Source organism: Suncus etruscus, chromosome 11, assembly GCF_024139225.1.
Source record: "Suncus etruscus isolate mSunEtr1 chromosome 11, mSunEtr1.pri.cur, whole genome shotgun sequence".
NCBI lineage: Eukaryota > Metazoa > Chordata > Mammalia > Eulipotyphla > Soricidae > Suncus > Suncus etruscus.
The window spans coordinates 60,929,261-60,956,470 of NC_064858.1; the positions used below are offsets into that span (position 1 = coordinate 60,929,261).

The window sequence follows — 27,210 nt, forward strand, 5'->3', positions numbered from 1 at the left end:
GATGCTGAGATTAGAACCACTATTAGTCCTGAATTGGCTGTGTGCAAGGCAAACGCCCTACTGCTGTGCTATCTCTCCAGCCCTCTATTTCAGTTTTTTTTTTTTTTTTTTTTTTGGTGGCTTTTTGGGTCACACCCGGCAGTGCTCAGGGGTTACTCCTGGCTCCATGCTCAGAAATTGCTCCTGGCAGGCACAGGGGACCATATGGGACGCCAGGATTCGAACCGATGACCTTCTGCATGAAAGGCAAACGCCTTACCTCCATGCTATCTCTCCGGCCCTTCTATTTCAGTCTTAATTGATCCTTGGGGGTTGTCAATCACTGGTCACAATCACAGGACATCTGTAAGGGTCATTTATGTAATTTTTTGGGGGGGCCCACACCCGGCGGAGCTCAGGGGTTACTCCTGGCTGTCTGCTCAGAAATAGCCCCTGGCAGGCACGGGGGACCATATGGGACTCTGGGATCTGAACCAACCACCTTTGGTCCTGGATCGGCTGCTTGCAAGGCAAACGCCGCTGTGCTCTCTCTCCGGGCCCCAAAAACAAAAAACGAAGTTGATTGGTTTCTTTAGTTTGTTGGGTTTGGTATAGCCTGCCAGGGGCTATTTCTGAGCAGACAGCCAGGAGTAACCCCTGAGCACCTCCGGGTGTGACCCAAAACAAACAGAAAGTACAGAGCCAGGAATAAGCCATGAGCACTGCAGGGTGTGGTCTCCAAACAAAAGAAAACAAAACAACAAACAGAAAGAGGCACTGAAGAGATCATTGAAGTGGTAGGATGTGTGAGGCAGAGTTCAGTGTCTGGCACTTAATGTCCCCCCTCGACTCCCGTCAATAGTTAAGTATCACTGGGGTGGCCCCTATTTAAGAAAAATTAAATTAAATTAACCAGAGTGACAGAGGAAAGCAGCAAGTCAGGCTGTTGGTTTCTTCTTCCAGAAAGCCCCTACTTAAGCTGAAAATAGAGTTTTGGGGCCGGAGAGATAGTATGGTGGTAGGGCGTTTGCCTTGCATGCAGAAGAATGGTGGTTCGAATCCTGGCATCCCATAGGGTCCCCAGAGCCTGCCGGGGGCGATTTCTGAGCATAGAGCCAGGAATAACCCCTGAGCGCTGCCGGGTGTGACCCAAAAACCAAAAAAGAAAGAAAGAAAATATAAAGTTTTGTTTGCTTGGATTGGTGATGCTAAGGGTTTACTCCAGGCTCTGCACTCAAAAGTCACTCCTGGTGATGCTCGGAGAACGTTACGAGATGCGGGGGCTCGAACCCGGGTCCGTCGCGTGAAGGACATGAGCCCTACTCGTTAAAGTCTCTCCAGTTGCAGCTAAGATTTTGCTTCCCAAAACGCTTTTATTTTGAGTGAAATTTTGGGCGGAAAGGCCCAGGAGCACTGACAGTTAACCTACACAGAGGCCCCAGAGGACACCGACACCCCTTTCCTCACCGCCCGCCACGTCCAAGCCAAACAAAAGCTAAGCTCAGCGACACGCCCCCGGCTTTGGGCTCCACCTTCCCGGAAGGCCAGGGCGAGGAGCGGGGAGGCGGGGAAAGCCAAGGAGCAGGAGCGGAGCGTGATTGGCCCCCGGGTCAGGCGGCGAGAGGGCGGGGCGCGCTGGAGCGGCGCGGCCGGAAGCGTGGGAAGGCGTGCGCGAGAGGGAGGAGGAAGCGGCCGCTTGGGGGAGGAGCTTCGCGCCAGCCGGTCTCCATTCTGGTGCCTGTCCTGCCGCCGCACGCGCTTCCCCGCGGCGCTAGACTCCGCAGTCGTGTCTGCTCGCCCGGTCAGGACGATCCCCGGAGCGCGGCAGCAGGGAATGGAGGCGGAAAACTTGGGCAGGTAAGTCAGCGGCGGAGCGCCGCCCCCACCCCGCGCCCCTCACGGCGGCTCGGCGGGCGCGCGCACGTACGCGGGTCTGCTGAAGCTGGGGGGGGCGCGCGCACGCACGGGTCCTTGAAGGCCAAGGCGGCCTTAAGTTTGCGTTAGGACCGCGTCGGCAGTGAGCCTGGCATGGTTCGGGGATTTCATCGGGCGCCGGCGATCGAACCCAGGCCGGCTGCGCGCTAGGGAAACGCCCCACCCTCGGAACTTCGGGGGCTTTTACCAGCCGTGGCGGGCGGGCCGGCGGGCACGCGCACGTACGCCGCAGCCTTTGAAAGTGGGGGCGGGTGGGCTCGGGGCACGCACACGCACACGCACACGCACAGACGTCGGAGTCTTTGTAGGTGCTGCCCGAGTACAAAGGCCCGTGTCGCGCGTGCGCACTGCGTCCTTGCCGCGGCCGCTGCTTTGCGCTTCTGCGGCGGGCGTTTTCTCGGGTGCCAACCCTAGACAGTTAGTGAGCAGCCAAAGGTCTCCTCGGTAGCTGTGGCTTCTCATCGCCTTCCTGGCGACATTCCGCCGCGTATGCCCGGCCAAGAGCCCTAAGGCGTGTCCCGTTCCGCCTTCTCGTTTTGAAGTTCGTGGATTAACCTGGGCATCCTCGCCCAGTGTTGTCTGGCCTAGACGACGTCGCCCAACCACAGCTCTTGCTCCCTATGAAGTCATCCAGTGGCCTCTCAGGGCTCTTGGGGATCTTAAGACTGCCTTTCGTTTGCCTCATAGACGTTGCATGTGGAAAGAAGGTTTTTGCAAAGCGAAGATGATGTTGAGATGTTCCCTGGCAGGAAACTAAATAGGAAACTCCAGCTATATGACCTAGCGGGGGAAACCGAGACCCGACATAGGGTGAAATTATTCTTGAGTTGAATGCCTCATGAGAACCCAATGGATCATGGGCCCAGGATTCCAATAAGACACTATGTGTCCTTATGGAGGGAGTCCCAGGGTTCAGTTCCCATTAGGTTTTGAGTGGAAAGCAGAAAGAAAAGAGTTACACATACAAAAAAAAAGTCGGGGCTTTTTTTCTGGCTCTGGCACGAATATGCAAGGAGGTATTTTTCTCCAGTGTCTTTCACTAATTTCTTCCCTTTCTCTCGGAGAAGGTGTCTAGGGGTCCACCCGGAGGTGCCCAGGACTAGTGGCTCGACATTCGAATCAATCCTGGGAAATGGGGAGAGCATTTGTGTGACAGGGGTTGAACCATGGTCAGTTGTGTGCAAGCAGGTGCCTTCCCAGCTAGACCCCCTTCATAAATTTTGAGAAAGAAGATCTTTGCAAATAAGAATATTCTCCAGTACTTTAAAAGCATATTAACTGGCACAGAATCGAAACCTGGGTAAAGCCTCTCAGATAAATGACCCCTTGTAAGACCATAGTGATTTACAGCACTAACAGTAATGTGTCTCCCCGCAGTGTTTATTTTTTATTATAATTATTTTCCTGCTGTTGTTGTTTGTTTTGGGGCCACACCTTGCAGCACCTGGCTCTGAGCTCAGAAATCACTCCTGGCAGGCTCGGGGACCATATGGGGTGCGGATATCGAACCCAGGTCCTTCCTGGGTTGGCCTTATGTAAGGCAAATGCCCTATCCCTGTGTTATCTTTTCAACAAACCCTTTCCAGCAGTGTTTAGCTGGTTTTTTTTGTTTGTTTGTTTAATTTTGGTCTTCATCAAGTCCTTATGGTTTTATGCCCAGGGATCACTCTTTTTTTTGTTTGTTTGTTTTTTTGTTGTTGTTGTTTTTGGGTCACACCCGGTGGTGCTCAGGGGTACTCCTGGCTGTCTGCTCAGAAATAGCTCCTGGCAGGCACGGGGGACCATATGGGACACCGGGATTTGAACCAACCACCTTTGGTCCTGGATCGGCTGCTTGCAAGGCAAACGCCGCTGTGCTATCTCTCCAGGCCCCCAGGGATCACTCTTGATGGGATTTGGGAATCATATGGGTCGACCTGTGTAAGGCAAGCTCTTTAACACATATCTCTGGCTCGTGTTAAATTGTCTTAACAGGCTCTAGAGAATTTTTTATTTGGGCAACCACCCTACCTCTGTGCTATCTCTCTGGCCTCTTTTTTTTTTTTTAAAGACAAATATTCTAAGTCATAACAAACATTTACAGTTCAGTTACCAAAGGAAAAAAAGAGGATCAACGTGTTTCTAATGGATTGAAGCATGAAGAAGACATTTTTAGAGGACAAGTAAGACACCTGATCAAAAGTGATTGGGAAAGAGTGATTATAACCCTGTGTATAGGAAGACTTTTGTTTTGTTTTGTTTTTTTGCTTTATTTCGGGCCACACCCGTTTGATGCTCAGGGGTTACTCCTGGCTAAGGGCTCAGAAATTGGCCCTGGCTTGGGGGGACCATATGGGGGATTGAACCTTGGTCCTTCCTTGGCTAGCGCTTGCAAGGCAGACACCTCTAGTGCCACCTCGCCGGCCCCTGGGGATGAACTCTTGATTGTGGTCAACCTTTTTAGGGATACTAAAGAGACTGAAGGCCTTTGAGCTAGGCTTAGATAGTGAGGTCAGAAAGGGGGTGTCAAATCTTTGCCTAGAAGAACTTGGTCAGGAGTTCTGCACTGGTGCCTTGCTCCCACTCCACCCCTGTCCTGTTTGTGGGATCCCCCACAAGAGCTCAAAGGCTTAGTGGCTTAAGACCTGCCACTTAGGACAAGAGGGGATGAAAAATTGAAGACAGATGGGGCCAGAGAGATAGCACAGCAGTAGGGTGTATGCCTTGCAAGCAGCCGACCCAGGACTGACATTGGATCTCCCTCCTCCCCACCTCACCCACACCTGTACTTGAGACAGGCTTTCTACTTCTCTCATTCATTCACATTGTTACGATAGCTCTCAGTGTAGTTATTTCTCTAACTGCACTCATCACTCTATGTGGTGAGCTTCATGTCATGAGCTGCACCTATATGGGTAGATGGGGGGAAATAAGGGTTGGAACTGAGGCAGTAAAAGATTAGAAATGAGCTTTGTAGGGCAGTATCAAGGTCACAATACAAGATGGATATTATGCATATATAAACTATATGCATACAATACTATCAATAAGGAGACCAAGGAGAAAAAATTTCCAGTGACTGTCCCAACATAAACCAGTGCTAGAACGGCCCACCCTCCTCCCAAAGCACATTCCCATTAGTGTAGGGAGAGGTAGTGAGAAAGCCTGATGACCCCTATAGAGTCCACCTGGACTGGCGCCCAGGGAAGGCCTGGAGTCCAGGGGAGAAAGCGGGGGGTGGGGTGGGGGGGGGGACGGGACGGCTGGGGGCCTGCCAAGCATCCCAGCACTCCCCAGGCTAGGGAGAAGGCCTCTGACATGGGGCCTCCCCAAACCCCATACCTGGCAAGAACTGGCCTCCAGAATTAAAGGAGAAACCGGAAGCCAGATATCTACCCGCCCTCCTCCCCATGCACCTCCCCCTGGAATACGGAGGGGGGGGGAAGCCTGAGGACTCCTAAGAGTCCACCTGAACCCACTTCTGGCCATCTGAGCTGGCACCCAGGGAAGGTCTGGAGTCAGGGGACAAAGAGGGGCATGGCTGGGGGCCTGCCAAGCCTCCCAGCACTCCCCAGGCTAGAAGAAGGCCTAAAAAATAAAAATAATTTTTATTTTTACCAGAGTAATATTTTAGGTACATAGTGACATTGAATCGGGTATTCCCACCACCAATGTTGTCCTCCCTCCACCCCTGTTACCTTTTCTTCCTTTTTTTTTTTTTTTTTTTTTTTTTTTTTTTTTTGGTTTTTGGGCCACACCCGGTGACGCTCAGGGGTTACTCCTGGCTATGCGCTCAGAAGTCGCTCCTGGCTTGGGGGACCATATGGGACGCCGGGGGATCGAACCGCGGTCCGTCTCCTAGGCTAGCGCAGGTAAGGCAGGCACCTTACCTCCAGCGCCACCGCCCGGCCCCACCTTTTTTCTTCCTTTTTTAAAATTATTTTTATCTTTATTTTTATTTTTTTTTTGTTTTTCTTCTTTATTCCCTTCTTTTAAATTGATATTTATAACCTCTAGATGGAAACCACCCAGTTTTTTGTTTTTTTTTTTCCAACAGAACCACATAATTTGAGTCATCTTGTTCTGCCTCATGAATTGAGGGGGGTGGAAATGGAGGGTACCAGGACTAAACAGTCATATGAACATTGAGTGGAAATATAAAAAAATGATCAGGGGGCCAGAGAGATAGCATGGAGGTAAGGCTTTTGTCTTTCATGCAGGAGGACAGTGGTTCAAATCCCGGCATCCCATATGGTCTCCTATGCCTGCCAGGGGCGATTTCTGAGTGTGGAGCCAGGAGTAACCCCTGAGTGCTGCTGAGTGTGACCCAAAAAAAAAAATGATCAGACTGAAACACTCAGCCCAAAGTCAACGACAGCAGAATCAAAACCCAATCTACAACAAGCTATACACATTGGGGAGCAGTTACACTAGCAGCCCGGGGGGCTAATGAAGGATATATAGAATGCATGCTGGGAACAGGGGTCAAGGGAGGACAACACTGGTGGTGGGAATGACCCTGACTCACTATGTTCTCACTATGTACCTTAAATATTACTGTGAGGGGCTGGAGAGATAGCATGGAGATAAGGCGTTTGCCTTTCATGCAGGAGGTCATCGGTTCAAATCCCAGAGCCCCATATGGTCCCCTGTGCCTGCCAGGAGCAATTTCTGAGCATGGAACCAGGAAAAACCCCTGAGCACTGCCGGGTGTGACCCAAAAACCAAAAAAAAAAAAAAAAAAAATTACTGTGAAAGTTTCATAATTCACTTTGGTCACAATAAAAACTATTTAAAAAAAATCACTGACCATAATAAAGCCAGCAAATGGAAAACAAAAATACAGCAGTCCAGGGCCAGAGAGATAGCATGGAAGTAGGGTGTTTGCCTTGCATGCAGAAGTACAGTGGTTTGAATCCCGGTATCTCATATGGTTCCCCGAGTCTGCCAGAAGCAATTTCTGAGCATAGAATCAGGAGTAATCCCTGAGCACTGCCAGGTGTGACCCGAAAATCAAAAAAAAAAAAAAAAAAAAAAACCACTTCTTCAGAGATGCAGTTGGCCAGCTAGATTGCTCATGGCTGGAGCACTTTGCATGTGGGAATTTTGGGTTCTGTCCTCAGCACCATGTCATACCCTGAACACCATCTGAGCATGCCCTTTTCCCCCAAAACCAAAAAACTGAAGATGAGGGAGGGACTAGAGAGATACTCTTTTTTGTTTGTTTGTTTGTTTTTGGGCCACACCCGACAATGCTCAGGGGTTATTCCTGGCTATCTGATCAGAAATAGCTCCTGGCAGGCATGGGGTGACCATATGGGACACGGGGATTCGAACCAACCACCTTAGGTCCTGGATTGGCTGCTTGCAAGGCAAACGCTGCTGTACTATATGTCTGGCCCCTCTTTTCTTTCTCTCTCTCTGTTTTGTTTTGTTTTGTTTTTGGGTTAGAGAGATAGCTCAGCAGATTGGAGCATCTACTTTGCATATAGGAGTCCCAGTTCAGTCTGAGGCACTTCGTGGTCCCACAAGTATCATTGACAGTGACTCCAGATCCTGTAGTGGGGAGTAGTTCCTGAGCATTATCAAGTTTGACCCCAAAATTAAAAAATTAAGTAGTTCTGGAAACCTAATAGTGATCATGGCAAATATTACTGAACTATAGTGGGTAGGCCATTTGCATGGGGGAACTATATGGGATGTCAGGATTGAAACCACCTTTGTCTTGGGTCAGCTGCATTTGCAAAGCAAATGCCCTACCACTGTACTATCTCTCCGTCCCTATTTGTGGAAGTTCTAAAGAGAACAAATGCGGGGTCCTGCAAGCCCCCCGGAGGGGCCCGGCCAGCAGGAATCGGTCGGGAGGCTCACGGACGACCACACCTTTATTTAGCAGGGCTAGAAGTACAACCACACCTGTAAAAAATCTGAGAGAGGTTAGTAATAATGACCTTAGGCGATCAGACCGTTCTAAGGTGACTTTATTAGGGTCCAGCATCTCTTATATAGAGAAGGAGAAGGGGGCAGGTAAAAGATGATGTCAATCATACATTTTGGCGCGAAAGCCATGAGACAAAGGCAGTAAATCATCTTCCAGAAGGGAGGGAGAAGCAGTGACAATTTTACAATCACTCCTAAGTCAGCAGCTTTCAAGGAATTGCCCTATGACCCTAAAGTAGGGTTTGCAGACCACTTTCCAGAACTCAGCAGGTTTTATGGTGGGGCAAGCTTTGTTGCATTTAGCTTTTAACTCAGGAATGTAAATTATAGGGAGACTTGGCTCCATGGTATCAGGCAGTGTCTTCCTCCCCTAGGCTGAGAAGTTACTTATTACTTGAAGGTTGCCTTTTTCCTGTTGGTATATGGGCTTATAGCAAAGCAGCACTTAGCACTGAAAAGATGGCAGGGAGTTTTGCAAAAGTAACCACTGAGTCAGTCACGGTAGCCAACAAACAAATATGGGCCCGGAGAGATAGCACAGCGGCGTTTGCCTTGCAAGCAGCCGATCCAGGACCAAAGGTGGTTGGTTCAAATCCTGGTGTCCCATATGGTCCCCCATGCCTGCCAGGAGCGATTTCTGAGCAGACAGCCAGGAGTAACCCCTGAGCACCGCCGTGTGACCCAAAAACCAAAATAAATAAATAAATAAATAAATAAAATAAAGAGAACAAATATGTCTTTTTGTTATGTCTTTATGGAGGGGCCACACCTGGCAATGCTCAGGAGTTACTCCTGGCTCTGCATTCAGGAATCATTCCTGGCAGTGCTCAGTCAGGGAACCATGTGGGATGCGGGGGATTGATCCTGGATCAGCAGCATACAAGACAAGTGTCTTGTCTGCTGTATTATCTCTGCCCCAGAGAACAAATACTTGAGTATAAGCCAACCCAAGTATAAACCGCTCCCCCCATTTTACCCTAAAAGCTGGGGAAGCTTAGGGACTCGAGTATAAGCCGAGGTGGCAAATGCAACAGCCTCTGGTAAATTTCAAAAATAAAAATATGTATCCAAAACAATTACAATAATTAAGGAATCAGTAGGTTAAATGTTTTTCCACATTTATTGCTAAAGAAAAACTGTAAACTAGCAACAATAGCTTTAAAATTTTAAACAAAGTGCAGAAAACCGTAGCTTAACAGGTAATCAAGCTAAATCACAAAGGTTAAAATCCTTCAAAACTGGATTCCTCTTCATTATCTGTATGTCCAAACAGCTGTAATCTGATGTGAGGGTATCAGCATAGATATTGTCATTGTCACTGAGTTTGCAGATGATCATCATCACTGCTGTCGGTCTCTTATAAAGCGCAGAATATTGTGGGTTAAATAGTTCAGAGGCGTACAGGTCAGTTCAGCCACCTACCTCTTCAGCTCAGCCACAACTTGTAGACTGAGTTGAAGCACCGCCCCCTCCAGCAGATGGCAGAAGACGACTGGAGACTACATGCATTTGATTTATTGCACGCGCCAAATAACCCGAGTATAAGCCAAGTTCAGGTTTTTTGGCACAAATTTTGTGCCAGCAAAACTCTGCTTATACTCAAGTATATACGGTAAGTCTTTAAGGTTGTCACCACAGAAAAGTAATACTGTGTTGTTTAGGAGGTGTTAACTGACTATGGAGGTAATCATTTTGCAGCATATAAATGGATCAAATCATACACTATACACTGTTATGTGTCTGCTATGGCTGAATTAAGCTGGGGGGGGAAATTAGGTTGGAGGAAGATGAAATATTAAAGCTATAGTGTCTGCTTGGGTTTGGGAGCGTTTTTTGTTTTGGTTTTTTTTTTGGTTTTTGGGCCACACCCGGTGACGCTCAGGGGTTACTTCTGGCTATGCGCTCAGAAGTCGCTCCTGGCTTGGGGGACCATATGGGACGCCGGGGGATCGAACCGCGGTCCGTCTCCTAGGCTAGCGCAGGTAAGGCAGGCACCTTACCTCCAGCGCCACCACCCGGCCGGGTTTGGGAGCCTTTTAAGTCTCCACTAGAAAAGCCTGTGATCAGGGCCTGCAGAGAAAGCACAGTGGTAGGTCATTTGCCTTGCATGTGGGTTAACTGGGACAGACATGGGTTGATTCCTGGCATCCCATATTGTCTCCCGAACTTGCCAGGAGCAATTTCTGAGCACAGAGCCATAAAGCCAGGAGTAACCCCTGAGTACTCCCAGGTGTGGCCTGATAAACTAAAAAAAAAAAAAAAAAACCGTCTGTGATCTCATTGCAGAGAAAGTACAGGGCTGGTTAGCTTTCCCACTCTGAGACATGTCATCAGTGTGTGGGAACCAAGTGCTGGACTGCAGGCCCTCAGGAAGGAGCAGGTAAAGGGCTTCCTGGTCTCATTGCCCCAATTTTCTACTCTCAGTCACTGCTGAGTCTGGATACAAACCATATATATATATATATATATATATATATATAGATATATATAGATATATCCCAATCACTGGAAACTTCCAAGGGATGATTTTTTTTTTTTTTTTTTTTTTTTTGGTTTTTGGGCCACACCCTGTGAGGCTCAGGGGTTACTCCTGGCTATGCGCTCAGAAGTTGCTCCTGGCTTCTTGGGGGACCATATGGGACGCTGGGGGATCGAACCGCGGTCCGTCCTAGGTTAGCACAGGCAAGGCAGGCACCTTACCTCCAGCGCCACCGCCCGGCCCCCCAAGGGATGATTTTATTGTCGAGTCTTATGCTTCGTCATTGTTCTTTCAGCTGCTCCCTTCAGCAGGTTCCTCCACCTTTCTATCCATTACCATTTCAACAAATGATGGCTGAAGCGCCCCCTCTGACAGTGCCGAATGAGAAATCAGTGAATGAAGAGCCAGCGCTGGCAGACTACCCAGTCCTCGCTCCTGTTGAGGACACCATGCCAGGTACTTGGTTCCAGGGCATTTGTAAAGAAGCTGTTGAACTAACCCACTGGATCCAAGATTGCTTTCAAGGGGCCAGAGAGAGTGCAGGGTTAAGGCATTTGCCTTACATGTGGCCTGTCCTGGTTTAATCCCAGGCACAGTGTGGTCCCCAAGGACCACGTACAGCATCCATCAAGCACAAAGCTAAGAGTAGTCTGAACATTATCAGGTGTGTCTCAAACTATGCACACACCCCAACCAAAGAAAAGATAGTGAAGTGATAAATTTCAGCATTTTTTTATAATTATCTTTAAACACTGTGATTACAAATATGATTATAGTTGTATGATTACAGTCATGTAAAGAACACCCCCTTCACCAATGCAACATTCCCACCACCAGTTTCCCAGCTTTTTTAAAGAAACCTTTTGTTTTGTTTTGTTTTGTTTTGGGCCACACCCAGCAGCACTCGGGTTACTCTTGGCTCTGTGCTCAGAAATCACTCCTGGCAAGCTTCGGGGACTATATGAGATGCCAGGAATCAAACCTGTATCTGTCCAAGGCTGGCTGCATGCAAGGCCTGCAAGGCAAATACCCTACTGTTGTGTTACTAAAAAAACCTTTTTTAGGTCAGAGAGACAGTACAATAAGTACTATTGTATCTATTTGTACCCACATGCCTTCCTCACAGTTGACCTGGTTTTGATCCCCATCATCCTATATCCAAGCCCTGCCAGGAGTGATCCCTAAATGTAGAGCCAGGTGTAAGCCCTGAGCACTGGTTATGGCAGAGACAGACAGACAGACAGAGACAGATACTGACTCTCCTTTTCAGGTCGGGGAGCAAATATAGGTGGTTCCTCTGGCACAGGAGGAGCAGCTAACACCACATGAGAGAGAGGAAGGATGGGGATGGGAGGGCTTGACTGGAAAAATGCCCTCAGTGAAGTGGGAGAGGAGATGAGCATTGAGGGTAAGAAAACCAAGACTTCATGTCAGTGCTTCTTGACCAGGGATGATTTTATCCCCGGAAGAACTCCTGGTGTTTTTGGAGACACTTTTATTACTATTTTAAGTTTTGGTTTTTGACTACACCCAACAGTGCTAGGGGCCTCTCCTGGGGACCATGGGGTGTCAGAGACACACCTGGAGCTCCAGCATGGTGCTGTGCCTCCAGCCCCTGAAGACACTTGAAAGTCATGACTAGCAGGGTGCTATTGGTATCTGGTGAGGCTAGACTTGAGTTCAGGGCTACTTCTTTTTTATTTTTTATTTATTTATTTATTTTTTTTTGGTTTTTGGGCCACACCCGGCGGTGCTCAGGGGTTACTCCTGGCTGTCTGCTCAGAAATAGCTCCTGGCAGGCACGGGGGACCATATGGGACACCGGGATTCGAACCAACCACCTTTGGTCCTGGATCAGCTGCTTGCAAGGCAAACACCGCTGGGCTATCTCTCTGGGCCCGTTTAGGGCTACTTCTGTGAGATACCTACGGAGTAGCACCTAGCCCGCAGAAAGGGTCCCATGGGAAACAGTAGTTTGCCAACCTTGAGGCCCAGCATTATTAGCACTTAGGTTTCATCCTTGGTCAGAGTCTACCCTTGGTACATCCTTCGTTGCATGGTCAGAGGGCATGCTTACAGTCTTTTTTTCAGCCTTTTCAGATCTGGGGAGCATGTGTGCACAGGCTGTGTGTGCTGAGCCTGCACCTGCCTGTCAAGGTCTCTCCAGCCCTTATGCTGACGTCTCTGAAAGCTCTTTTGAGACTCTACATCTGAAATTATGGGGCAGTTCTTTCTCTGCCTTAATATTTTTCTTCAGGGGTTGGAGTGGGGGGGTTGGCTCTGGAACTGCCCCACATTTGTTCAGTGATCGCTCTTGGCAGTCCTCAAAACCACGTGCTGGGATGGACCCTGGTCCTTTGCATGTAAGGCATGTGTTCATCCCATCCTGTCCTCTTGGGTCTTGCATACTGTTCTAACATCTATTTATTCTTCACTTGTTAGTGTTATTTACACTTAGAATTCCTTTAAGATGGTACACGGGTATTTTGTAGTCTTTTTTTTTTTTTTTTTTTTTTTTGGTTTTTGGGCCACACCTGTTTGACGCTCAGGGTTTACTCCTGGCTATGTGCTCAGAAATCGCCCCTGACGTGGGGGGACCATATGGGACTCGGGGGGATTGAACCGCGGTTCGTCCTACGCTAGCGCTTGCAAGGCAGACACCTTACCTCTAGCGCCACCTTCCCAGCCCTATTTTGTAGTCTTGAGGAGGCCAGGATTCCAGGTAGATGAAGAAATGAACTTGATTGTTCTGAATGATTTTTCCCTAGACCAACTCCCATGTGAGTTGGCCATGTGAGTCCAGTTCTAGGGTGAAGGACATAGAAGAGCTGGCAAGGGAGAGATTGATGCTGGTATTTAGGCGAGAAAGGATAAAGGGATATTGATGGGTGACTTCTGAGAAAGCTGTCTTAGATTTGTATGTTAAATTCTCTGCAAATTATTGTGGAAACTTGTCTTTCAGAGACTCCAAAAGGAAGGAAAAGAAAAACCAGAGCAGCACAATCCAAAAAGCCAGTGGAACCCAAAAAGCCAGCAGAACCAAAAAAATCTGCTGAAGCAAAAAAAACTGGCAAGTCCAAAAAATCAAAAGATAAGCAAGAAAAAATTACAGATACATTTAAAGTCAAAAGGAAAGTAGACCGTTTCAATGGTGTTTCAGAAGCTGAGCTTTTGACGAAGACTCTCCCTGACATTTTGACGTTTAATCTGGACATCGTCATTGTAAGGATTTTTGTCCTTTTTTGGTTCGATAAATTGGTGGGTTGTACTTTGCTGTAAAATTACCCCATGCTCTGTATCTCCATCCCCAGGTAAATGAGTCTAAATCACTGCATAAATAATCCAGACCAACTAAGGGTGAAACATGTATAGTCTGGCAGTCTTCTACCTCTTAACTCCAGAAAGCTGCCTGCCAGAATTGTTTTTATTGAGTACAGAGACTACTCCCAGGTGGGGAAGTAAGCTAAGTTTATTCTGAGCCTGTCCCGCCCAGGCTTATATATAAGACAGTATTTGTTTTTGGTAAAATAAGATGTAACCTAATACTTTACTTGATCATTATCTTCACTTGATCATTATCAACACCCAGTGTTGTACTGTAAGGTCCATTTATGAGAATCGCCCTGAGCATCACCAGGTGTGGCCTAAAAACTTAAAAAAAAAAAAAAAAAGGCAGAAAGGTAGCCAGCAAGGGAAGTAGCCATAAAAGCCTGTATGAGGCTGGCTGTAGTCCAAGAAATTTGGCAAATCAAAAAACATGAAATTTTTTTTTTTTTTTTTTTTTTTTGGATTTTGGGCCACACCTGGCGGTGCTCAGGGGTCACTCCTGGCTGTCTGCTGAGAAATAGCTCCTGGCAGGCACGGGGGACCATATGGGACACCGGGATTAGAACCAACCACCTTTGGTCCTGGATCGGCTGCTTGCAAGGCAAACACCGCTGTGCTATCTCTCCAGGCTCAACATGAAAATTTTATACATTTCTTTTCCCTTTTTTTTCTTTCTTTTTTTTTTTTTTTTTTTTTTTTTTTGGTTTTTGAGTCACACCCGGTGACACTTAGGGGTTAATCCTGGCTCTGCACTCGGAAATTGCTCCTGATGGGGGGCCATATGGGATGCCAGGATTTGAACCACAGTTCGTCTTGGATCGGCTGTGTGCAAGGCAGGTGCCCTACCACTGTGTTATCCCTCAGGTCCCTTTTTCTTTTCTTTTTGGCTACATTCAGTGGTGCTCAGGGCTTACTCATATCTCTGCACTTAGAGATCAAAATCAAATCTGGTTGTCTGCATGCAAGGCAAAGAAAGGCCCTACTTGTACTATCTTTCTGGCTCTATAAAAGACTTTTATGGTCTGATGCTGAGCTCTTCAGATTTTGATGTTCAATATGGTCATGCCACTGTTCCCTAGGCCCCAACCTGACATCATTATCCTCAACCACAATAAAGCTCCGGTAGATGTGGAGTGAGCTCTGAGTTAGGGTGAATGCTGCTTAGATGTTGTTTGATCTCATAGTCCTTCAATCACTGCCAGGTTTGGGTATGGTCTAAAAATATAAACATGATAATAGTCTAAAACATGTAACATAAGGATGATCTAAATGTGTTAGCATTTTGTTTTCTAGATTGGTATAAACCCAGGACTCATGGCTGCTTACAAAGGGCATCATTATCCTGGACCTGGAAACCATTTCTGTAAGTGGTTAATTTTTATTTTACTTTTTTTTTGGGGGGGGGGGGATACCGGCGGTGCTCAGGGGTTACTCCTGGCTATCTGCTCAGGAATAGCTCCTGGCAGGCACGGGGGGACCATGTGGGATGCCGGGATTTGAACCAACCACCTTTGGTCTTGGGATGGCTGCTTGCAAGGCAAACGCCACTGTGCTATCTCTCCGGCCCCTTATTTTACTATTAAGATAGATGTCTCCATTAATAAATCTACATTTTTTTTCTTTTTGTTTTTTTTTGGGCCACACAGGGTTTTGTTTTTGGGTGGCACACGGGGGTTACTCCTGGCTCTGCACTTAGAAATCACTCCTGGTAGGCTCAAAGGACCATGTGGGATACCAGGAATTGAACCTAGGTCTGTCCTCGGTTGGCCACATTCAAGGCAAACGTATGCCCTACCGCTTTGCTATCGCTCTGGCCCCCGTTTCTTTTTTTCCCTTTTTTTTGTGGGGGGGGTTGTGGGGAAGATTTTGGCCTATATTTCAGGGGGGGGACTTTTTGTTTTGGGATCTCACTGCTGATGCTCAACACTTACTGCACTCAGGAATTACTCCTGATGTTGCTCTGGGGACTATATCAGATGCCAACTTGGGTTGGCCACCTGCAAGGCAAGTGCCCTACCTGCTATACTATCTCTTCAGCCTGCGTTTTTTTCTTTTTTTCTAAACGAAACTTTGTAATGGCCACAACTCCATATTTCCACCTAGGGAAAGTGGGTCTGGAGCAAGAATAACCGCAGGAAACAATTCAAACAAAGCTAAGAGTGAAATACACATGGCCAACTAGCAGTCTGTCTCCTCAAGCTGAGAGAGAGCTGCCTGGCAGGCTGCAGTTTTTACTGAGTACAGAGACCATCCCCTGGGCAGGGGAAGAAGGACAGGCCTATCCTGAGCCAGTCCTGCCCAGGTTTGCTTGATACATGCTAAGTAGGAAAATCTCTGTTTTGGGTAAAGTAAGAAACCAGGGATGGTCTTTGTTTTGGTGGAACCAGTTTGTAAGTTGTAAACCAACCAAAACTGTTTTGGTTAAAAGAAAGGTCAGTTAGGGATGCGGTTTAATGTTGGTGCTAAAAGGAATGTGGTTTAGTGGTGAGGCACTTCCTTGCATATTTAAGGCCCTGGGTTCTGTTTTCAGCTTCAAAAAAAGAGAAACCACATATGTGTACCCAAATCAGACATATATCTTTTCTCTGTGTGTAGAAAAAAATAAAAGGTTAAAGATGGTCACTGATGGGGCCAGAGCAATGGCACAGTGGTAGAGTGTTTGCCTTGCACGTGGCTGACTCAGGACGGACTGCAGTTTGGTCCCCTGGCATCCCATATGGTCCCTCAAGCCAGGAGAGATTTCTGAGCACATAGCCAGGAGTAGCTCCTGAGCATCACCGGGTGAGCCCTCCCCCCCCCCCCCCCAAAAAAAAAAGAGATAGTCACTGAACATTTGGCACTGTTTTGGTTTAGGGGCCACATTTGGTTCAGGTTGTTCCTGGTGGTGTTTAGGGACATGTGATGCAAGAAAGATTGAACCCAGGCTCCTGTTTTGCCTGTCGGGCATGCGCTCAACCTTTGAAGTCTCTCTGGCAGATCAACAAACTTTGTTTTGTTTTGTTTTGTTTTGTTTTGGGGCCATATCTAGTGGTGCACAGGGATTACTCTTGGCTCTGGTAAGGATCTCTCTAAGTAAAGCTCAAGGGACCACCATCTGGAGCACCAGGGATAGAGCCCTAGTTCAGCTATATCCAAAACAATCACCTTTCCTGCTGTACATTCTTCTTACTCTAAACATGGTCTTCTGTTTTTTGTGTGTGTATTTGCTTTGGGACCACACCTAGCAGAGCTCAGGGCTGACTCCTCGCTCTCTGCTCAGGGATCACTCCTAGCCATACTTGAGGTCCATATGGGTACAGGGGATCAAACCCAGATCAGCCACATGCAAGGCTGTACCCTGCTCCCTGTCATTAACATTTTGATGTATAAAAGTGCAGTGTTGGACTGGAGTGATAGCACAGCAGGTGGTAGGGTATTTGCCTTGCATACAGTAGACCCAGTTTGATCCCCGGCATCCCATGTGATCCCCAGAGCCTGCCAGTAGTGATTACTCAGAGCAGAGCCAGGAATAATCCCTGAGTGCTGCCAGGTGTGGCCCAAAAACCAAAAATAAGGGGAGGTGATTGAAAAGACGTACTCATTTATTTTAAATGAGTTTGGTACTTTTTCTTAGCAGATTTAGTAACAATAGCACATCATTTTGCCAGTGCAGACAGAATACTGACCTTGCACTATCTCTGCTAATCTTCTCTTCTACAAGAGTTGAAGAGATTGTAATAGTTACAAGGTGCCAGAAAGGGCCTAGAATGATAGTACAGTGGCTAGGACTCTTTCCTTACAAGCAGCTGATATGGTTCAATAGCTGTGTATCTGATATCCCTCAACACTGTCAGGAGTAATTCCTAAGTACCGACCAAGTAGGAGTGACCTCTGAGCATCACCAGGGAGTGTCAGAGGACCAGACATGTGGGTTAGTGGTAGAGCACTTTGCAAGGCCCTGGATTCTGGATCCCCAGCACACATTAAAGACAAATAAAATAGAAAACAATATAGACAGCTAAAGTCTTTCCCCTTCTACAAAAATTCCCTAAATTCTCTCCAATAGGGAAATGTCTGTTTATGTCAGGGCTGAGTGAAGTTCAGCTGAACCACATGGATGACCACACGTTACCTGGGAAATATGGTATTGGATTCACCAACATGGTGGAAAGGACCACACCAGGGAGCAAGGATCTTTCCAGGTATTCACATCACACTTTTTTTTTTTTGGTGGGGGGGTCACACTTGGCTGCACCCAGGAGTTACTCCTGGCTCTGCACTCAGAAATTGCTCCTGGCTGGCTCGGGGACCATATGGGATGCTGAGATTCAAACCAGCATCTCACCTAAATCAAGCTGTGTGCAAGGCAAATGCCCTACCGCTGTGCTATTGCTCCGGCCCCATCTCACATCACACTTTTACAGGTTGGACCCTCTTGGAAAGTCCTATATATCTGGTTCATGCAAAGTTTAACTTTTTGTTTCTTTGTTTTTTTTCAGTAAAGAATTTCGTGAAGGAGGACGTATTCTAGTGCAGAAATTACAGAAGTATCAGCCAAGAATAGCAGTGTTTAATGGAAAATGTAAAGCTTGCTTTCATTTTGTTAAATTTGTTTTTGGGCCACACATTGTGGTACTCAGGGCTTACTCCTAGTTTTGCATGCAGTGCATGCAGTGTGGGCTAGGGAACCATACTGGGTGCCAGGGATTAAAGTCTGGTTAGGCAGCTCTACTTGCTCTATCATCTCTGGCCTCTAGCTTTCATTTTCTTGATTGGGGTACCAAGGTTTAAACCCAGGGCCTCAGAGATGCTAGGCCCATGCTCTGCTTCTGAGTCACATCCCTGGCCCAAAACTATCTTTGAAGTTTTTCTTTTTCTTTTTTTTTTTTTTTTTTTTTTTTTTTTGGTTTTTGGGTCACCCCCGGCAGCACTTGGGTTACTCCTGGCTCTACGTTCAGAAATTGCTCCTGGTAGGTTTGGGGAACCATATGGGATGCCAGGATTTGAACCACCGTCCTTCTGCATGCAAGGCAAACGCCTTACCTCCATGCTATCTCTCCGGCCCTGAAGTTTTTCTTGTTTGGAGATGGGGCTGCAGTTTTACCCACATTAACCCCAAGGGAAAAGTAACTTTAATACTTTTTTTTATTTTAGGTATTTATGAAATATTTAGTAAAGAAGTTTTTGGAGTAAAGGTTAAGAACTTAGAGTTTGGACTTCAACCCCATAAAATCCCCGACACAGAAACTGTAAGTTCTTAAAATTATATATTTATAATTTAGCTTTAAATAGATACATTTTCTAGCTAGTGCTTTTTGTTATTTTTGGATTACACCCAGCAATGCTTAGGAGTTATTCCTGGCAGTGTTCTGGGACCATAAAAGATGCTGTGACTCAAACCTGGGTAGATTGCATGCAAGGCAAATGCCTTATGCACTGTGCTACTTCTCTTCCTGCAACTAGTGGTGTTGTTGTTGTTTTATAAATTTATCTAGCCATAATATTTGTGTTTATGCCATGGGAAGAAGTAGTTTTTTTTAAACTAATAACCTCTATGTCCCAAACTTTAATAGTAGAGAACTTATACAGAATCACAAATGGCAGTTTTGTTATTTCTTGTCTCCAATGTGGGGAGAAGCTAGCATGATACCTTCAAAAGATATTAATAAGATATTAATATCTTAAAAGATTAAAAGATATTAATGAAGAAACAGTACAGTGAGTAATTCCTGAGTAACGATCTAGAAGTTCCCTCTGCACATCACTGGTTGTGATGGGCCAAAATCAACAAAAAAATGTATTATTTATATATTTGTTATAGTCTTTTTTTTTGGGGGGGTTTGGTTTTTTGGTTTAGGGGCCACATCGGTGATGCTCAGGGGTTACTCCTGGCTATGTGCTCAGAAATCACCCCTGGCTTGGGGGACCATATGGGATGCTGGAGGATCGACCACAGTCTGTGCTGGCCTATGTCCTGTCCTGTGCCACTGCTCCGGCTCTTTTTGTTACAGTCTTTTTTTTTTTTTTTTTTTGGTTTTTGGTTTTTGGATCATACCTGGCATCGCTCAGGGGTCACTCCTGGCTCCATGCTCAGAAATAGCTCCTGGCAGGCTCAGGGAACCATATGGGATGGTGGGATTCGAACCAATGATCTTCTGCATAAAAGGCAAACTCCTTACCTCCATGCTATCTCTCCGACCCCCCCCTATTTGTTATAGTCTTAAACATACAGTTATGTGGAACTACATGCATATATATGTATACATACAATACATATATTGTTTATATACCTGGTACCCTTTTCAAAACCAAGTTTGGTTGTGAAACAAACCTATGATGACACACCTAACTAGTAAAATTGCTAATTGCCCATTTATTTGTCTTGTTTTTGTTTTGTTTTGTTTTGTTTTTTTGGGCGACATCCGTTTGATGCTCAGGGGTTACTCAGAAATCACCCCTGGCTAGGGGGACCATATGGGACACCGGGGGATCGAACCTCGGTCCTTCCTTGGCTAGTACTTGCAAGGCAGACACTTTACCTCTAGCGCCACCTCGCCGGCCCCCTATTTATTTGTCTTAACTTAATTGTGTCAAGCTATAAAAGTAAAACAGCCCAGTCTCAGAAAGGCGTTTAGTAAGCCTGACTTGCCTTTAGCTTCTATTTACTACATAAATTTATGAAATGATACACTGGTTTTCAAACTTGATCGTTTATATAGCACTTCTGCAGGCATTTGGTTTAAAGTTTACAACTTTTCTCTCTCCTTCCCTCCCCTTTCATGTGTCACAGTGACTAGGTGATGGCTCTTTTGGTTGTAGTACTAATATCAAGGTTCACACGTCAGTTGATGGGGTTCACCAGGGACTACTCTGTCACCAAGGTGTCTGCACATGCTGTGTAGTGTCCTCAGGAGCTCACATACATGCTCTCCAAGGATTTTATTTCCTTCCTGGAGTTCCCATCTGTGGTTCCAATGCTTACTGGGGTCGGGTCACGCCCTTTACTTGTGATGAGTGTTCCCACACCCTTGACTGCAGTGTGGCCAAGAAGTCCCTGTGGCACCAGCATTGAACTCAACGCTTGTGGACGTCTCCCAGGATTGATGTTGCAGCCTCCAGTTTGTAAGGCTGCAGTTCTAGCCATGAGCCATCTTGGCACCTAGTTTATTGTTGGGTCACTGAAAATCAGATCTACGTAGCTCGGCATCCTCAGGTCCTTGGCTGGGAGGGCTCCTGGTTTCCTGAGCTTGGGAGACCCCAAAATAAATACCTTTTTCCCTATAACATGCTATGGAGGCTAATTTTAAAATGGCAATCAAAAAGTTATAACCAAAAGTTTTATTTTCTAGCAGATTTAACTTTTTTTTTTTTGGATTTTGGTTTTTGGGTCACACCGGCAGCACTCGGGTTACTCCTGGCTCTACGCTCAGAAATCGCTTCTGGCAGGCTTGGGGGACCATATGGGATACTGAGATTCGAACCACCATTCTTCTGCATGCAAGGCAAACGCCTTGCCTCCATGCTATCTCTCCTGCTCCCAGTCTTAATTCTTTTCATGTATATACGTATACATATGGTTTACATAAATATTATTGTATATTTTGTTATAACCCCTGAAGGGCAATTTTTGTTTTCCTTTCTCCAAAATGATGGAAGCAAGTGTCTTTCTCCCCTAGTAATTCTACTTCCAGAAATTTATCTTGTAAAGTTCAGTATGTATGTACAAAGTTTCATTTTATAGTCAATAATATCCAAATAACCTAAATGCCCACAGTTGGACTCTGGTTCAATTCATCTTGAAAAGCGCTAGAACAGCATTTTTTTAGCCTTTTTCCGATTGTGTTGTACTTTCAAACTATTTCTTTCTGTGTCCCCCATTCTACTGTTTGGCCACCTAGTCTCATGTTGTGGTATCCTTTTAACAAGATTTTCATCTGTGCCCCACTTGGGATGATATCCTGGGGTCCTTATAACCCCTACTGGAAAACACTTACAGGTTTGTTTTTTTTTTTACCCTAAAATATAGTTGATCCAGAAGAATTGAACCCATAGTCAACTACATGCAAGGCAAAAAACTCAGTGGTTGTGTTATGGCTCCTTCTATCTAGATGAGCAGCCTTGATGACCCTCGAGTTGCCCCTGGGGATGGAATTAGGAGGAAAGATTTTTCTGTTTGTTTTTTTGGGCCATATCTGTTGATGCTCAAGGGTTTACTACTGGATGTGTGCTCAAAAATCGCTTCTGGCAGGCACAGGGGATCAAATGGGAGCCAGGAAATCTAACTGAGGTCCGTCCTATCTTAGCCGCCTACAAGGCAAATGCCCTACTGCTGTGCCACCGCTCCGGCCCCAGGAGAAAAGATTTCTTTCTTTCTTTTTTTTTGGTTTTTGGTTTTTGGACCACACCCGGCAGTGCTCAGGGGCTACTCCTGGCTGTCTGCTCAGAAATAGCTCCTGGCAGGCACGGGGGACCATATGGGAGACCGAGATTCGAACCAACCACCTTTGGTCCTGGATCGGCTGCTTGCAAGGCAAACGCAGCTATGCTATCTCTCCGGGCCCAGGAGAAAAGATTTCTATTAACACCATTATTTATAGATGAATTAGTTGAGGGGAGCCTCAATTTGGGGGTTTATTTGACATTCTTGTTAATAATTGTTGCAAATTTAAGCTTTTAATACTATTTTTTATCTGTTATTGATCCAAAGAAAATTTTGGATTTTTTTTGATTCATCTATTGAATGGATTCATTAGTGTTATCAGGTTTAATGTTGACATTTTATTCTAGCTCTGCTATGTTATGCCATCATCAAGTGCTAGATGTGCTCAGTTTCCTCGAGCCCAGGATAAAGTACATTACTACATTAAGTTGAAGGACTTAAGAGATCAGCTGAAAGGCATTGAACGAAACACAGATATTCAGGAGGTGCAATATACATTTGACTTACAGCTGGCCCAAGGTCTGTTTCTATTATTATTCTTTATTCATGTTATGTATGTGTGCATTGTGAAAATGTGTTAAGGTTGTCTTTGAGCCACACCCAACTGCTCACAACTTATTCCTGGCTGTGTGCTGCAGGATTTATGGAATGATGGGATCAAACCTGGGTCATCCATGTGCAAGGCAAACATTTTACCCACTATTCTTTCTCTCCGACCCCCCTAGTGTTAGGTGATATAAGAGCTAGAGGAAAGAAAAACAATTTGCAGCCTGAGCACTCTGATAATGAACACTAGCATCATTAAAATCTTTTCCCTAGATCTACCATCTGCTCTGGGTCCTCCTAAATATAATTGAGGCCCTAAGAAATGTTGTAGTCCACCTAAAGTTCAACCCTAGTAAGTTTGTTTGGGGATTGGGGGGGCCCTACACAGGCAGTACACAGGGCTTACTCCTTGGTCTATGCTCAGAGTTCACTCTTTTTTTTTTTTTGGTTTTTGGGCCACACCCTGTGACGCTCAGGGGTTACTCCTGGCTATGCGCTCAGAAGTTGCTCCTGGCTTCTTGGGGGACCATATGGGACGCCAGGGGATCGAACCGCGGTCGAACCGAGGTCCGTCCTAGGCTAGCGCAGGCAAGGCAGGCACCTTACCTCCAGTGCCACCGCCCGGCCCCCAGAGTTCACTCTTGGTGGGGCTCAGGGATTGAGTCCTAGTTGGCCACATGCAATGCAAATGCCCTCACTTACTTTACTGTTGCTTCAGCCCTCAATCTTTTTTTTTGTTTGTTTTTGTTTTTGTTTTTGGGCCACACCCGTTTGACGCTCAGGGGTTACTCCTGGCTATGCGCTCAGAAATCCCCCCTGGCTTGGGGGGACCATATGGGACACCGGGGGATCGAACCTCGGTCTGTCCTACACTAGCGCTTGCAAGGCAGACACTTACCTCTAGCGCCACCTTCCCGGCCCCTCAGCCCTCAATCTTAATGCATTTTTACAGTTCTTAAAACTTTTAATGTAGGATATGTTGAATTAATCTAAAAAATTATAGAGAAAGATATACCCCACTACATAAACTTTAAAGAACAAGCACTGTTAATGATGTAAGTGAATCTCTCTTCAGAATTGTACTAAATTAGTTTTGAATTGCTTTTATTCTCACAGAGGATGCAAAGAAGATGGCTGTTAAGGAAGAAAAATATGACCCGGGTTATGAAGCTGCATATGGAGGTGCTTACAGTGAAAATCCATGTAGTAGCGAACCTGGCAACTTCCCTGCCAATGGGCTAAGTATGTGTTCCACTCTCTGTGCGTCCCTTTCAGATACCTGTTTTCTTCAGGATTGGAAGAGAATCTTGAAAGAGAAAAATATGGGAATCTTCTTTTAGGAGACCTCTCCCAGAATTTGGGAGCTTTCCTGCCATCTTTTTCTTTCCTTAAGTTCCCCCCCACCCACAAAAAAAAAATATAGCTAAGGATTGGTAATATGAAATGAAATGTAGTCAGTGCTCGCTTCGGCACTAAAATTGGAACAATACAAAGAAGATTAGCATGGCCCCTGTGCAAGGATGACACGCAAATTCGTGAAGTGTTCCATATTTAAAAAAAAAAAAGAAAGAAATGTAGTCAATGACTGTTAATGAAGATTTGAGGAATGTGATACTTAACTGCACAAGTTTTCAGAGCTCATTTCTTTTTTTTCCTTTTTTTGGTTTTTTGGGCCACACCCGAAAATGGACGGGTTACTCCTGGCTAAGCGCTCAGAAATTGCCCCTGGCTTGGGGGGACCATATGGGACGCTGGGGGGTCGAACCTCGGTCCTTCCTTGGCTAGCGCTCGCAAGGCAGGCACCTTATCTCTAGCACCATCTCACCGGCTCCAGAGCTCATTAATTGATTCTAAGAATTGCAAATCCAAATTGCATTTTCTTCTTTAATTGACAAGTAAGATGTTATGTTTTTGTATCTGAAAATAGATACAGAATTATACTCAAACAGGCCTTTGGAAAATTTTGGTTTTGCTTTTTGGGCCATACTTAATAGGGCACTGAGCTCAAGATCACTCCTTGTGGAACCAGGGGGACCATGTGGAGTGCTGGCAATCAAACCTGGGTCAATCATCTACAAGGCAATGTTCTACCTGTTGTACTCAGATTTTTCAAGCAGGCCCCTCAAGTATCTTTTTTGTTTTGTTTGTTTGGGGGCCGTTTCCAACAATGCTCAGCTGTTACTCCTGGCTCTCCATTCAGGGATCACTCCTAGTGGTGTTTGGAGGACCATCTGGGATGCTGGGATCAAACCTGGTCAGCCACATGCAAGTTGAGCACCTTACCCACTGTACTACTCTTCAGAAGACTAAAATCTCCTCTAATTTGATGGTTTAAAGTGTTTCAGAAGAGGGGCTGAAGTGATAGCATAGTGGTAGGCTGTTTGCCTTGCATGCTGCCAATCTGGGACAGACCTGGGTTTAATCCCCAGCAACCCATATGGTCCCCCGAGCCTGCCAGGAGCAATTTCTGAGTACAGAGCTGGGAGTAACCCCTGAACACTGCAGGAAGTGGCCCAAAAAAACAAAGTGTTTCAGAAGAATAAATGAACATTGTTGTCTTGCCTTCAGCTGTCAACAGCGGAGAAATAACACGCAGTGACATTCCAAATGGGCAGTGGACGACCCAGCCGTTTACAGACCAGATTCCTTCCTTCAGTGACCATGGTGGCACACAAGAACCTGATAAAGGAAACTAGGCTTAAGAATGGTGCTTCTCAGCTCTGCTTCAGCACTGCAGTTTTAATGCAGTGGTCAGGAAGTGGCCCATAATTGCTGGGTGAAGTATTTTATTAGCGTTTTACTCTAGTGATGTAATTAAGGTACAGTTGTGTAGTAGAATCAACTGTATGAACCTAAGTAATTTGGAAAAAAAAAGTAGAGGTTTTTTTGTATGTGAATTTTTGTACTTGAATTAACCATCATTCCACTTTTTATAAACTTATTTCATGTAGGAAGATCCTGATTTACTTTGGGAAATCACTTTTAATCTGAACTTTTTAAAGGCAAGTGTCTGAATATTTATTTTTGTTGATGAATTGTGCATGGACCTAGATGAGTGCACAATTAGCTCTTCTATGCCAGAGAAGGGCATGTTACTGGTGAGAGATACCACGGGAAGGAGGCTGGAGTGTGGGTTCTTAAGAACTTTCTGCACACTCTTTGGTAGGTAGTAGCGCTGTGTGAGAGGCTCCCAGGGTCCAGGGCACAATTGCCTTCTGCTGGGCACAGTGGGTCACTGGGTAGCAGAGACTGATTTGTGGCCTCCTCACTCTTTGCAGAAATTGTTCTGTCAGCAGGGATAGTTCTAGAGGCTACAGACGGACTTCAGATTGTGTTCCCATTTCCTGTGCTGTACTTGTGGCACCTTTCCCCGTTTGATAGGGAAAGAACTGGATTTCTCTCCAGTTACCTATCACTATTCTTATGCATCTTCCTTGTCTTTGACTTGGACACTGGTAAGAAATGAATTTTCGGGGCCGGAGAGATAGCATGGAGGTAAGGCGTTTGCCTTTCATGCAGAAGGTCATCAGTTCGAATCCCGGCGTCCCATATGGTCCCCGTGCCTGCCAGGAGCAATTTCTGAGCCTGGAGCCAGGAATAACCCCTGAGCACTGCCGGGTGTGATCCAAAAACCACAAAAAAAATAAATAAATAAAAAAAAAAAAAAAGAAATGAATTTTCAGGATGAGAAACACGGTGCTGGGGGTGTTTGATAATTTAATTTAAACTGGTGCTCCTATAAAAGTACACAGAAGTACTAAAATATAAAATACTTGCTGGGTTAAAAAAATACTTGATAAAGTATTTAAAAATACTTTTTTCTGCATCATCATTACTGCTGGTTATGGTAGATTAAGTGAACCAGGTTGATTTGCAGTAACAAACATGTCTTGTTGGGGGCTGGACAGTGGCGCAAGCGGTAGGGCATCTGCCTTGCACGTGCTAACCAAGGACAGACTGTGGTTCAATTCCCCCGGTGTCCCATATAGTCCCCCAAGCCAGGAGCGATTTCTGAGTGCAGAGCCAGGAGTAACCCCTGAGCGTCACTGGGTGTGCCCCAAAAAACCAAACCAAACCAAAATAAAACAAAAACATATTTTGTTGTTTCTCTGACACATTTTCCATGGTGCCACACATAGTCCTGACTACTAGAACTAGTTGATCTTACAGCTGGCTGTCCAGATAAGCCATCTGCATTCATTTCCAATCTTCTGATATTTTGTCTCATACAGAACATGGGGGGGGGGCATACTGTTTTTCTTTTTTTGTTTGTTTGTTTTTGGTTTTTGGGCCACACCCAGCGGTGCTCAGGGGTTACTCCTGGCTGTCTGCTCAGAAATAGCTCCTGCCAGGCACGGGGGACCATATGGGTCACTGGGATTCGAACCAACCACCTTAGGTCCTGGATCGGCTGCTTGCAAGACAAACGCCGATGTGCTATCTCTCCAGGCCCAACATACTGTTTTTCATATGAAATATTTATTTCCCCCTACCCCCGAGGTCATACAGCCTGGCCTCTTTCTAATAAGAGAAACCCAAGCTGTGTCATGTATCTTAATATGCGTTTTTAGGTGTGGCTGTGGTGGATTTTATTTTTTATCCAATC

The 27,210-nt window shown here is 45.9% G+C and overlaps 1 protein-coding gene and 1 pseudogene across 1 annotated transcript; both read left to right on the plus strand.

Moving 5' to 3' along the window:
• Positions 1–1,674: 1,674 nt before the first annotated feature.
• Positions 1,675–26,124, plus strand: TDG (thymine DNA glycosylase). Its single transcript, XM_049783163.1, has 10 exons — positions 1,675–1,836; positions 10,608–10,768; positions 13,275–13,534; positions 14,933–15,002; positions 17,685–17,820; positions 18,118–18,200; positions 18,773–18,867; positions 22,406–22,577; positions 23,721–23,846; positions 25,173–26,124. The coding sequence occupies exons 1-10, from the start codon at positions 1,814–1,816 to the stop codon at positions 25,298–25,300; spliced, it is 1,254 nt and encodes a 417-aa protein (XP_049639120.1). The 5' UTR covers positions 1,675–1,813; the 3' UTR covers positions 25,301–26,124.
• Positions 24,061–24,159, plus strand: LOC126023639 (uncharacterized; annotated as a pseudogene).
• Positions 26,125–27,210: the final 1,086 nt, after the last annotated feature.